Below are 13891 nucleotides of genomic sequence, written 5' to 3'. Positions count from 1 at the left end.
TGCCAGCTGCTCTGCATGGCTGGGCCCTTATACCATGCAGAGGCCTTCTGTGCAAAGCAGCTTACAACCCCCCAGAGCAGTTTGTAGGACCCCGGTCTTAATGAGCAGTAAGGGATAGAGGCTAGGATTTTGAACTTGGCCAGAGCAGGGAGAGAAGAGGAACCTCAGAATTTGGAGAAGCATCACTAAACAATGCATATGCATAGGAATTTGCTAAAGATGCCACACGGATTGCAGGGTGCTGGTAGAAAGGTGTAGATTTTGAGTGTATGTACCACCCTGTGGAATCTAGCCATCATATATATAACCCCCATTTGAAAAAAAAAACAGGACCAACAGATTAGTAGAAACAAAGCAAACTCAGGTTTTCCACTGATAAGTGACTTTTTAATTGAAAAACCACTTGTTGGAAATTGCAAATCAAGTATTACAGCTTTGATCATATAAGAATAGTATTTAGCTTGGACATACTGGTGGAGAACAGATAAACAGTTTTCACGTTTCCCTCTTTATATTAAACCCTTGGAACAAAGGCATTACGCAAATGTTACTTACGATACATGCAGCTTTTTCACACCATATGTAGTGCGACATACTTTAAAATATTTTATGAAATTGATCATACGCAAAATATGCAACATGACATTTTAGATGAAATATCAAGAACATCTGACCAGAAAGAAAACTCATTTAGCTAAAATAAAACAAAAACCAGCAAGTATTTATTAGACATTGGAACACTGAGTTACCTGAACTGTCTTAATATGTGGGGGAGCTACCCCATGGCATTGTGTGTAAACAGCATTTTTAAAGTTACAGTAAATTTAAAAGGGGCTTTTCTAAATTAATATCTTAACATGGAAGGAAAATGGCACATTTCGCAGAGCTAAACTAGAGGCATAAATACCTTTTAATCACTGTGGGTAAACATCTATCCTTGGATCAGATGGGGGAAAACCCTCCTTTCCTGATCCTCAAGCTAAGAAATACTCTATGCACAGATTCTGATCTGCAGGATCTAGAGATGCATGTTGCAGCTGAGAGTTTAGAATCTGCTGTTAAATTTATTTGGTCTCATTTCTGATCACTAGCCAAATGACTAATTAAGCAACCACTCATTATTGGGTTCAATATGCCCTGAATGTACGAGACCCAAGATCACATGCCTTCAAAGACCTGAGAAAGGCAGGCATTCCTGTACAACACCACTCTTTAGAGGCAAGTTATTAACGTAATTTAAGGGAGAGTAGTGTGGCTAGCTAGGTCCAAACCCATGAGGTAATACTCAATTTCAGCACTGTGGCCTTATTGGCCATTTAAATGCCTCCAATTATCTAGATCACTTTATTAATGTTAATAAAATGTAAAGGGGCACAGTGTGAGAGGTGTGAACGTTGTCTTAAAATAGTTTTACAGCAGTAATATTAGGGCTCTTTCTGAAATATCCATGCACTGTTGTGAAAGATAAATTTTGAAAATATCTCAAAGTACAATTCATTATTTTATAACCAGCTTGCATCCCTCTTCCTATGTATACACCTATTATATATACAACATATATAGGAATTCTTGCTAAAACAATTTTACACTTACCACTTGCATGAAGATTTACCCTCCTTTTAAAGCTTATGATTGATTTGGACTGGAAGGCATTAAGCTTCAGCAAACACTGATTTTATGTATAGCACAAATCATAAGTACCCCACCCAGCCAGCAGGACTTCATTTCTCTAGGGTTTCAGCATTCCCTTTATTTCCTAAAGTCTACTCTGTGGGTAGTTTCTGTACCTGTAGCCTCAACTTCCATAAAGCTCTGAATTATTCTGTGATTCAGTACTGTGCAGTCTGCACTCAAGATTATTTCCCACCCCCAAAAGGCACGATGCCAAGCAGCAAAACTTGGGGGAGGGCGGGGGAAGAGGGAGAAAATAACAAAGGGTCTTCCTGTCTCAACAGCACCACACAAAAATGGGGGAGGGGGAACATATCCTTATACCACACCTCCACACCATTTAGTTTTTGTGAGGATGAGTGGGAGAAGACTGGGCAGGAAGTGTTATCCAGTGCAAGTGATGACTAGCTGCCATGAAGATGGTCTGCAATCAATTGCTCACTCTGTTGTAAGAAAGCAGCATAATTTCAAGGGTCCTGCATTGCAGTGCAGCAAAACCAAAATTCCAGGCCCTGTAACACACATCACCTTGTTAACCTAAACAGAGAACAAGTGGTTGAATGGCAATGAGTGTCATCTGTACACAGGCCCTATAATACCCCAGCGAGAGGTTCCGACCCTAGTTTAGCTGAATTTTAGCATTATCCCATGAGTGGGACAAAGGGTGATCCCTCACTACTTTTGTTTAAAGGCATTGGAGCTACAAAGATTAAGTGATCACTTGTGGGTGGGGGCTTTGTTTGGCTTTTACAAATAAAGACCTGATAAAGTTTTGAAAAAGGAATTCAGTGCAGAGGAGAGAGATAAATCCTTTAAGTTTAAACAAGCTAACATGGGCTTTGGAATGTTTTTATTCCAAATTTCTTCTAATAAAAGGGGAGCCAAGAATTAAGTCAGCTCTTTTAAAAGGCCAAAGAGTATCAATCAAATTATTTATGGGCTCTACTAGAGACCTATTGGAGATGGCAGGGTAGGGGGAGAGGGAGGAAGAGAATCCAGTCTTTAGTGCAAATAACCACTTATTTACATGAGTGCCCCCCCCCCCCAATACAGTGAACTCTTTCAGCAATTACAATAGTGAGATATTCTAATCAAACATCCCCTACACTAGGGGAGGTCAAGCAGTTTGTGCTGGGCATAGAGCTCCTCTGTGATTTTATAGACTTCACAGATATAGGGCAAAGCATCCCCCAGCATAGCCACAGCCTCTTCAGCTGTGCCCACATTCATGGTTTCAAGGAATGTATTTCGAGTGGGTAAGGCACAAAAAGCCACCCCAGCAGCCTTGCGAATAATCCAGGGATGATAGTTAGCCAAGGAAGCATTGTATGTTTCTGAGCAGATCACAGAGGTTTTGGAGTTGTCCTTGCCAGTCCTCAATCCTTCCAAGAACATCTGCAGCCAGTGAAGGGCTCGGTGGAGGCGCAACAAGGTTCTGCAGCCTGAGTCAGATCGCTTTTGGAGATCAACCAGGCCATTAGCCAACTCATACTCCACCATGGATTGAACGGTCAAGTACTTTTCTCGCTGGTCACTATTACGGTAATTCTCTATTATTTCTATTTTGGTCACTGCATCTTTAGAAATGAAGGAGAAAATTGTGCCCAGGCAGTTCAGAAACCTACATTCAAAACAAAAATCAATTGTGTTATGTAACAGAGTAAGGGAGCTTGAGAAATGATACTGAAATGGTGACCTTACTTAAGTGGTTAAGAGTTAGATCAGTCTTAATTTATATCAGAAATTATTGGACAGACCAGAACTGGTGAACATAGATTGAACTTAAATCTAAGATGGAATACATGGAAGAATAAGGTGGTTGTCATTTTTATTACAGGTAATGTTGTAAATAATTGGAACAGGCTTACAAACAAGACAGTAGCGGAGTCAAGTGTTGGTAATATAAAGCAAAACTGGTTAACTATATAGTAGATTACATTCTAACAGCCACTTTGTGCCTAGGACGAGTCAGCTACCTTTTCAGGGACGATCAAGAGGCAGCGTTTCAGTGTTAAGCTTGGAAGGATTAGGTTTTTATTAGTAAACGTTTATTGATAAACATTGACTTCACTGTACACACACAAACTGATGAAAAATATTTTCAGCGACCGTCAAAGTTTACGTATAGGCAAAGCAAAAAAAAAAAATGTTGCTTAAGAACTTAGTTTGATGTAAGGTTAGTGACGTTGTGTGTTTTGACATACGATGTTGACAATTTAAGTTATAAAGTTTCGGCTTTTTGAATCTCAATGTCTATAATCACTGAACTGTCTGATCTCCCCCCCCCCCATAATTTTGTGCAACTGAAAAAATTTAAATGGATAAACTTTATTAGTTTGAAGCATATTTATCTATGATTTAAAATTCAAAATTGAATTGCGTCATGTCTAATTATGCTTCACCTGTAGGTAGAGCACAAGGGGCGGGGCTGAGGCAGGTGCTGGGCCTTAAACTCCTGTAAAGCGTGTAGGAGGGTGACATCAGAGACACAAGGCGGCTGAGGGACTATCTTTCCTTGGACCAACGGGTGTTGGGGACGGACACAAGCTTCGGCGTTACCATGAACTCCTCTTCAAGGCGGATGGCGCGCGAGGGCACCCCTGCCCCGCCCCAGGGGCCTGGGCGCCCGCCGCTAGTTACCTGACCCCGCTTTACGGTGCCCCATCACCCTTCCTCAGTGCTCAGCCCTTTGTCCTCGGCCCGGTTCACCTCCTGCTTCTTTCTCAGGGGCCTCCTGCAGCCCCGCGCTGTGACGCTGAAGCGCTTGGAAGCTTTGCTCCGCCCCCCCCGCCCCGGCCCGCGCAGCGCTGTGGCAGAGGCTCTAGGCCCGCCACGGGGGGGGGGGGGGGGGGGTCAACGGGCCGGGCGGCCACGCCCAGGGCTCCGGATGGGCCTTACACCGCCTCTGCCGCGTGACCGCGACGGGCGGGGCAGTGCACGCTGCAAGATGGCGCCCCCCAGCCGCTGCCGGCCAACTCGGCTGCCGAGCACCCCTGTCAATTAAAAACCGGGGCGGGGCCTCGCGGGCGGCCGCTGACCCCTCCCGGCCCGGGGGCGGGTCTCGGGCCGGCTGAGGCCAGTCGCAGCCCAGGAGCCCCCCGCCGCCCCAGCCTTACCGGACCAGGCCTTTCCAGCCCGCCAGGTACGGGTCCACGCGGACTTCCCGCTGCTCGCTGACGCAGGCTGTGAACGCCACCAGCACTTCCCTCAGGGAGAACGTCTCCGCCCCCTCCGCCATGTTGAACCGCCAGAGACTCCCCCCGGCTCCCCTCAGCCAGTTGCTTCCGCCTTCCCGACTGCTGCCCCGCCCCTTCCCGCCGCAGCCAATCGACGCCCGAGGCTCCCGCTCTAGCCATTCACCGTCTTCCTCTCCGGGCAGCGCATTACCCTGGCCCATCGCAAGTCGGCTTATTGGGGGGGTGGTTGCGGGAGGCTGATAGCCGCTGGCCATTGGCTGGCGCTCGCTGGGGATGTGGTGAGAGGCCATGCCTGCGTCACGTGATAGGGCAGGGACCACCCCTCCAAGGCAGAGGGCGGGTCTTAGTTTAGGGTTGCCGCGCATGCGCAGATGTCCCCGGGAAAGCGGGCCTGCTAGAAGCAAGAGCGATGTGAGTCCGTTTGGGAGCCGCGGGCTGGGAGTGAGCGCGGGGGGGGGCCCTGCTGCGGGGTCAGTGGGCGGGAGGTTGCAGTGTTGAGCAGGGGCCGCCGTGCTGGGGGGTCAGTGGGGGGGGCCGCCGTGCTGGGGGGTCAGTGGGGGGGGGCCCGCCGTGCTGGGGGGCCAGTGAGGGGGAGGTTGCAGTGTTGAGGAGGGGCTGCTGTGCTGGGGGGGGCTGCCGTGCTGAGGGGGGGGGGAGAGTTGGTGGGGGGGGGGGCTGCCGTGCTGGGGGTTAACTGGGACGTTTTGTTTTGATCACTTTTTCGGATCCTAACCTTCTAAACCTTTTTAAAACGGTTTTTATATAAATAATATATTGTTCCGAAAAGTTCTTTTGAAACAAACAAAAAAAAAATCAGGACTTTGTATTTCTGAAAAAAGGGATGTTTTTATGTTGTTTCAGGATATTTCAACTTTGTGAAAACACTTCATTTGGTGGTTGTTTTTGACGCTTAAAAAAACAACTTTTTCTAAATATTTTGATTTTGACTTAACATTTTTTTGTTTGTTTTGATGATAATTTTCCCATCGGCGGTAGTGATCACTGTTCCCTCTAAGCTGTGCGCGGGGTTTAGGATCTGTGTGCGTGTGGACACACGCACAGCTTAGAGGGAACAGTGATCACTACTGCTGATGGGAAAATTATCATCAAAACAAAAAAATGTTTGTTTTTTTCCTAAACCCTAGGATCCTAAACCCTGCGCACACGGCGAAACACCGTGTGCACAAAAATTTGCACTGAAGAATTTTTTTCTGCACACGGCCTGTCAAAAATTTGAGGGAACATTGATAGTGATAACACAACCTGACAACTTCCCGTGGTGATTTATAAAATACATAAAAAGAAAAGGAGTACTTGTGGCACCTTAGAGACTAACCAATTTATTTGAGCATAAGCTTTCGTGAGCTACAGCTCACTTCATCGGATGCATACTGTGGAAAGTGTAGAAGATCTTTTTATATACACACAAAGCATGAAAAAATACCTCCTCCCACCCCACTCTCCTGCTGGTAATAACTTATCTAAAGTGACCCCTTTCCTTACAATGTGTATGATAATCAAGGTGGGCCATTTCCAGCACAAATCCAGGGTTTAACAAGAACGTCTGAGGGAGAGGGGGGGTAAGGAAAAAACAAGGGGAAATAGGTTACCTTGCATAATGACTTAGCCACTCCCAGTCTCTATTCAAGCCTAAGTTAATTGTATTCAATTTGCAAATGAATTCCAATTCAACAGTTTCTCGCTGGAGTCTGGATTTGAAGTTTTTTTGTTGTAATATAGCAACTTTCATGTCTGTAATCGCGTGACCAGAGAGATTGAAGTGTTCTCCGACTGGTTTATGAATGTTGTAATTCTTGACATTTGATTTGTGTCCATTTATTCTTTTACGTAGAGACTGTCCAGTTTGACCAATGTACATGGCAGAGGGGCATTGCTGGCACATGATGGCATATATCACATTGGTGGATGTGCAGGTGAACGAGCCTCTGATAGTGTGGCTGATGTGATTAGGCCCTGTGATGGTGTCCCCTGAATAGATATGTGGGCACAGTTGGCAACGGGCTTTGTTGCAAGGATAGGTTCCTGGGTTAGTGGTTCTGTTGTGTGGTATGTGGTTGCTGGTGAGTACTTGCTTCAGGTTGGGGGGCTGTCTGTAGGCAAGGACTGGCCTGTCTCCCAAGATTTGTGAGAGTGTTGGGTCATCCTTCAGGATAGGTTGTAGATCCTTAATAATGCGTTGGAGGGGTTTTAGTTGGGGGCTGAAGGTGACAGCTAGTGGCGTTCTGTTATTTTCTTTGTTAGGCCTGTGCTGTAGTAGGTGACTTCTGGGAACTCTTCTGGCTCTATCAATCTGTTTCTTCACTTCTGCAGGTGGGTATTGTAGTTGTAAGAATGCTTGATAGAGATCTTGTAGGTGTTTGTCTCTGTCTGAGGGGTTGGAGCAAATGTGGTTGTATCGCAGAGCTTGGCTGTAGACAATGGATTGTGTGGTGTGGTCAGGGTGAAAGCTGGAGGCATGTAGGTAGGAATAGCGGTCAGTAGATTTCCGGTATAGGGTGGTGTTTATGTGACCATTGTTTATTAGCACTGTAGTGTCCAGGAAGTGGATCTCTTGTGTGGACTGGACCAGGCTGAGGTTGATGGTGGGATGGCAATTGTTGAAATCATGGTGGAATTCCTCAAGGGCTTCTTTTCCATGGGTCCAGATGATGAAGATGTCATCAATATAGCGGAAGTAGAGTAGGGGCGTTAGGGGACGAGAGCTGAGGAAGCGTTGTTCTAAGCCAGCCATAAAAATGTTGGCATACTGTGGGGCCATGCGGGTACCCATAGCAGTGCCCCTGGAAATGGCTCAACTTGATTATCATACACATTGTAAGGAGAGTGATCACTTTAGATAAGCTATTACCAGCAGGAGAGTGGGGTGAGAGGAGGTATTTTTTCATGCTTTGTGTGTATATAAAAAGATCTTATACACTTTCCACAGTATGCATCCAATGAAGTGAGCTGTAGCTCATGAAAGCTTATGCTCAAATAAATTGGTTAGTCTCTAAGATGCCACAAGTACTCCTTTTCTTTTTGCGAATACAGACTAACACGGCTGTTACTCTGAAACCTATAAAATACATACTGCTCTGGAATCCCAGAAGCAGAGCTAAAGAATGTGCTAATTGTATTCACACAATTTAAGGGGTTTTGTTATTTCCCAACTTTGAAGTTAATTGAACTAAGTTCATTCTCCTCTTTGAATTAATAGCAGTTTGCATTGGGAAAGGGATGCAGAGGATGAGAGTCCTAATTTTTTAAAACTAACTCCCACTTCAAAATCAAGGCTGTAATAGGGAGTTTGTCTGCAGTTCATTAATAAATTAATGAACTTAGTCCTTGCTCAAGAGTCCAGGAGGCTGAAGACCTCACTCTGTCCGCAGATCAGGTACTTCAGGATCAGCAGCAGTCAGGCTTCCCACATACAGCCATGCCAATGTGCATCCCCTCTCACCTGGGCTGAATCTCTCTAACGACAGAGAGAAGGATTCAGCCTCTATGGCCCAATCAATCTTGGACTGAGTGACTATAAAACACTGTAATAATGTTAGGGTTAAGGAAACCAGTTTATGTTTTTGGGGAACGTTAGCCTTGACTATATTGGAAACAGGCATGCATTTTTAGATGACACTAATAATGTGCCGAGTTAGCTGACTCTTTTCTTGTCTGTATCCTTGTCTCCGTCTAGGAAGCCATGGGGCCCCAGCTGAACTCTTCTCTGTGATATTAGTAAATAAACAGATCAGTGGTTTGAAGAAAGGCTGGATCTTCTCTTGTTTTTAGTACCCAGTTATGGTATCTCTGAAATAGCCTGCTGTACAGCTAAGGTTCAAAGAGTTCTTCTCTGCTTAAAATGCCTGAAATAAAAGTCACTCCCTTGGGTAAGTTCAAACCACAAGATGGAGCTGAAATAGGTAGAAAAGGTTTGGATGCTGTGACAGAGCCTTAAAGGAATTAAAATTAGTTAGAAATAACTAATATAGAAATGTAGAAATAACTCCAATACAGACAGCAGGAGATTTGTGCCTCTTTCCATGTTTTGGGATAGAATAGCTTGTTATGGTTTTAAGGGATTGGCAATCCACTTCCCGCGGCCTTTGTTGGCTGGAACAGCGAACCGCGGCCAGTGGGAGCTACGATCGGCCGAACCTGCGGATGCTGCAGGTAAACAAACCATCCCGGCCGGCCAGCGGATTTCACTGATGGGCTGTGTGCCAAAGGTTGCCGATCCCTGCCCTATCTTATACTTCTATCTATGTTACGTTACTTATATGTTACTGTGTTACATTTGTATAACTAGCATTCAGATTTGACTCCTCTCTTTAGGTAATCTTAATCTTGCTTTGCAAACATGAAGACAGAAAGAGATGTTGCTAACCTTGCTTTTCGATGTTAAAAGGATTAATTAATATTTATAAGCTGCCTCGTAGATAGAAATAGCTAGATACGTGCAAAATATTATTTCTTGTTGTCCTTTTGAATTTGGCAAACACTGTTTTCTGCCCATCCCAAAAATGTTTTTACTGAAGCTGGATTATGCTGTGCGCCTCTTGTTTCCTTTGTGGTCTTGCTTCAGCATACATATTAGCATAGTGTGTGAAGAATGTTAGCTTATTCAAACTTGCTGTAGAAAGAGTGGGGATCATTGTTCTGTGGAGTACACAAATTCAAAAACAGCTGCTGTTACTTTGTGTAGCTCTGTCTCTGTGTGTAGTCTGCATACAGAGGATGTTCCTGAAAGATGATAACAGTCTTAGTGATAAGCCATTTGATGGCATCTCCTTAAATATATCGGCAGAAATGCTGTTTGCTAATGTGTGTCTTTTGGTCTGAAACTGACAAGCTGGGTGCTAAATGGAGAGCTGCACTTTCACCGAAAGATGAGACCCTGTGGCACAGAGGAGTGACTACAGGAGGGGAACTCCAGATTTCAAATCCAGCCCTGCCAACGATTAACTGTGTGCCATTGGGCAAGTCATTTCCCCAGTCGGCACCTGAATTTCCTCCTTTCTAAAATGAGGTTCATGATACTTGCCTCTTTTAATACGGATGTTGATGTTTATCTAGTCAGTGTTTTTCCCAGAGCTTCAAATGTTTATATCCTTCTCAAGATTTAAGAGGTTACATAGACAGGTGATGCAGCTTCCTTTGTTTGTCTCTTGCTCCAGGGGCTGGCCAGGATGTGGGCCGGAGCTGCATCCTTGTGTCTATTGCAGGGAAAAATGTCATGCTAGACTGCGGGATGCACATGGGCTATAATGACGATGTAAGTATTGCAGAAAGACTGAATGCTATGTGCAGATTCTTTAAGGTTTATCTGCCCCGCCTTTTCCAGTATTACTTCTGGTTCTGTGGGTGCCTAAGCTACATAACCTACTTGGCCAGCTGTACCAGCTTCATTTAGAAATTGTTTGAAGAATCCAGCACAACGTCTTGGTGCACTCTTAGGTGAGGACTCACTTTCCTCTGAAACCTTAGGTATTAACCGCTGCTGGAATTGTAGTGCCACGCTTGATGGACCAATATTCCCTCTGGCAATTCTGAGTTCCTGTGTGGGGACTATATGTCCCCTCTTCCCCATATATGTTTGTATTCTGTAGTTCCACCTCCCAGCCCCCAGGTGGTGTGTGAGCTGCCTGAAAACTTTAAAAAGAGGATCAGCAGGGCAGTGGATCCTGCATTTCAGTGTCATTTCACTTTAAGTGGCAGGAGGCTTCCTGTGTGCTTAAAACAGAGGTGGGCAAACTACGGCCCGCGGGCCACGTCTGGCCCACGGGACCGTCCTGCCCGGCTCCTGAGCTCCTGGCCGGGGAGCCTAGTCCCCGGCCCCTCCCTTGCTGTTCTTCCTCCCCCACAGCCTCAGTGCAGCACGCCGCCAGCACGGGAGGGGGCTGCACTGCGGGGGCAGGGGAGAGCAGGAAGGGAGGCTCACCTGCAGCCTCAGGGGAGCAGGCGGTTGGTGGGAGCATGGCGAACACGAGCGGAGGACTCAGGAGGAGCACCGGGCGGCTGCGCAGCCGGCCAGAGAGAGGTGCTGCTTTGAAAGGGAAACTGCTGCTTCTCTCCAGCTGCGTGGCTGCCCGTGCTGCTCTTGAGTCCTCCGCCCATGTTCGCAGGGCCACATTCTGAAGGGGGCTTTAGAGGGAGGGTTGGATGGGGGTGGAGTTCCAGGGCGCCTTTCAGGGGGCGGGGGTGTGGATAGGGGGCGGGGCAGTCAGGGGACAGGGAGCAGGGTGGGTTGGATAGGGGGTGGAGTCCCGGGGGGGGGGGGGGGTTAGGGGCAGGGGGTTGCAGTCTGGGGACAAGGAGCAGGCGGGGTTGGATGGGTGGGGTATTCTGAGGGGGGCAGTCAGGGTTAGGGGAGGCACAGTCTTCCTTACCCGGCCCTCCATACAGTTTTGGAACCCCGATGTCCAAAAAGTTTGCCCACCCCTGGCTTAAAACATAAAACCCATCATTAGTTTGGTACTGGGATGAGCTTTGTTACCAGCCAGTTGATGGGACCCAAACCAAGACCTGCAGCATGTATGCTTTGCTGGATATAGAGTGATGCATTGTGGTGGTTGGTTTTTCCTCCTGACTCTGTTGTTTTGGCTCACGATGCCTGAATATTGATGGCTTCTAAGAGAGAGAGGAGTAAGCTTAATTCTTGTGTGCAGATAACAGAATTCATAAAACACAGCACAGAGCAAACTACCAACTTTAGCAGAACTCTATGAAGAGGTCTGAAACCTACAAATGAGCATTTTGGTGAGGATAAAATGGATTAGCTATCTTTCTTCTTTGACGATAACGTAATTACTTATTTGCAATGTTCTAATAAACTGTCCCATTGGCAGTTTTCTCCTCCTCCTTCTTGGCACTCTCCGCACTCATCTCTTTTATGGGGTTTAGCCTGTAGCGATCCACTTTATTGGTGACACCAGCATTCCCTGTTGTCCCGCTGGAGTTCTGCCCTGTAATAAGATCACAGTGCATTCCTAAAGCTACATGGGCGGCTGACATTTGTTTAATGTCATGTTTTGAATTCAGTAACCAGTTTTGTTTAATATTTGATAACATGCTTTTGTGTCCTTTAGAGACGCTTTCCTGATTTTTCATACATTACCCAGAATGGAAGGCTGACTGACTTTCTAGACTGTGTAATCATCAGGTAAGAATCATCAGGGGTCGGTCCTGGGGCCGGTTTTGTTCAATATTTTCATAAATGATCTGGAGGATGGTGTGGATTGCACTCTCAGCAAATTTGCGGATGATACTAAACTAGGAGGAGTGGTAGATATGCTGGAGGGCAGGGATAGGAGGATACAGAGGGACCTAGATAAATTGGAGGATTGGGCCAAAAGAAATCTGATGAGGTTCAATAAGGATAAGTGCAGGTCCTGCACTTAGGACGGAAGAACCCAATGCACCGCTACAGACTAGGGACCGAATGGGTAGGCAGCAGTTCTGCAGAAAAGGACCTAGGGGTGATAGTGGACGAGAAGCTGGATATGAGTCAGCAGTGTGCCCTTGTTGCCAAGAAGGCCAATGGCATTTTGGGATGTATAAGTAGGGGCATAGCGAGCAGATCGAGGGACGTGATCGTTCCCCTCTATCAACACTGGTGAGGCCTCATCTGGAGTACTGTGTCCAGTTTTGGGCCCCACACTACAAGAAGGATGTGGATAAATTGGAGAGAGTCCAGCAAAGGGCAACAAAAATGATTAGGGGTCTGGAACACCTGACTTATGAGGAGAGGCTGAGGGAACTGGGATTGTTTAGTCTGCAGAAGAGAAGAATGAGGGGGGATTTGATAGCTGCTTTCAACTACCTGAGAGGTGGTTCCAGAGAGGATGGTTCTAGACTATTCTCAGTGGTAGAAGGGGACAGGACAAGGAGTAATGGTCTCAAGTTGCAGTGGAGGAGGGTTAGGTTGGATATTAGGAAAAACTTTTTCACTAGGAGGGTGGTGAAACACTGGAATGCATTACCTAGGGAGGTGGTAGAATCTCCTTCTGTAGAAGTTTTTAAGGTCAGGCTTGACAAAGCCCTGGCTGGGATCATTTAATTGGGGATTGGCCCTGCTTTGAGCAGGGGGTTGGACTAGATGACCTCCTGAGGTCCCTTCCAACCCTGATATTCTATGATTCTATGAAAACTTGCTCCCGTCTTATAATTCAGATGCAGAAGAGGAAAGCACTGGAAAATAATTCTTCCACTTTCCCCTCCTACATTAATAAACTAGTCATCCTTAATGGCTTGCAGTTCTATACTGCAAAGATTAGATTGCACTTCTGCTTCATGCAAGGATCTCTCAGCACTTTACATGAACTAACGCGTGTTCACAAGATCTGTGTGTTAGGTGACAGCAGTAAACATCTAACTAAGTGCCTGTGGGATGTCTCTTTCATTCTGGGTGTTCCTTCACAGCCACTTTCATTTGGACCACTGTGGAGCTTTACCGTATTTCAGCGAAATGGTTGGCTATGATGGACCCATATACATGACGCACCCCACCAAGGCCATCTGCCCCATCCTGCTGGAGGATTACAGGAAAATTACTGTGGATAAGAAAGGGGAGAGCAACTTCTTCACTTCCCAAATGATTAAAGATTGTATGAAAAAAGTGGTAGCTGTCCACCTTCACCAGACAGTTCAGGTAAAATGAGTCACCCTGGGGAACTCTTGGAATAAATCAGTTGGACTGTTGAAGAGGAGAGTACAGGGTCTTCTATTGCTACTCTTCTGTAGTGCCTGAGCCACAAAAAGGTTAAGTGATGTGCCCAAGGTCAGACAGAGAGTCAGTGGCAGAGCAGGGAAAGGAGCCCAGGAATCTTAATCTCCTCTCCTCATACCCCTGACCCTGCTAAGGAGCACTTTCACTTTAAACTTTTAAGATATTGTGTTTCTTGTCAGTTTCCCTTTGCAGCCAGCTGTGTGCTCTAAGGAGCTTGATACAGAAGGAGAAGGACTAGTCAGTTTCCTCTGCAGCCCTTCCATGTATAAAGGGAGTGGAGGATTGTTGTTCCTCACCT

General features: G+C 46.2%; 2 protein-coding genes across 4 annotated transcripts in view; one reads left to right on the top strand and one right to left on the bottom strand.

The window, feature by feature from the left end:
• Positions 1-360: 360 nt before the first annotated feature.
• Positions 361-5158, bottom strand: CPTP (ceramide-1-phosphate transfer protein). The gene is made up of 2 exons (XM_077837344.1): positions 4788-5158; positions 361-3292 (listed from the first exon to the last, which is right to left on the bottom strand). The coding sequence occupies exons 1-2, from the start codon at positions 5156-5158 to the stop codon at positions 2779-2781; spliced, it is 885 nt and encodes a 294-aa protein (XP_077693470.1). The 3' UTR covers positions 361-2778.
• Positions 4797-13891, top strand: part of INTS11 (integrator complex subunit 11) — a 24313-nt gene continuing 15218 nt past the window's right edge. The window contains exons 1-5 of one of the 3 annotated variants that reach the window (XM_077837334.1): positions 4797-4813; positions 8563-8755; positions 10043-10140; positions 11954-12027; positions 13287-13515. In XM_077837334.1, coding sequence (XP_077693460.1) covers positions 8728-8755; positions 10043-10140; positions 11954-12027; positions 13287-13515 — 429 coding nt within the window. In that variant the 5' untranslated portion in view covers positions 4797-4813; positions 8563-8727. The other 2 variants (XM_077837331.1, XM_077837333.1) reach the window with 2 other exon arrangements.

This window comes from Eretmochelys imbricata, chromosome 18 (assembly GCF_965152235.1).
Source record: "Eretmochelys imbricata isolate rEreImb1 chromosome 18, rEreImb1.hap1, whole genome shotgun sequence".
In the NCBI taxonomy this organism is placed as follows: domain Eukaryota; kingdom Metazoa; phylum Chordata; order Testudines; family Cheloniidae; genus Eretmochelys; species Eretmochelys imbricata.
The sequence above is the reverse complement of the archived record's forward strand: the minus strand, read 5'-3'. Positions and strand labels throughout refer to the sequence as shown.

Bases quoted from the DNA above. Each gene is read 5' to 3' on its own strand.
- CPTP (XM_077837344.1), bottom strand. From the start codon at position 5,158: ATGGCCTCTCACCACATCCCCAGCGAGCGCCAGCCAATGGCCAGCGGC. The intron at 3,293-4,787 runs GTAAGGCTGGGG...TTTTGAATGTAG, and splicing joins GGCTGGAAAGGCCTGGTCCG to GTTTCTGAACTGCCTGGGCA.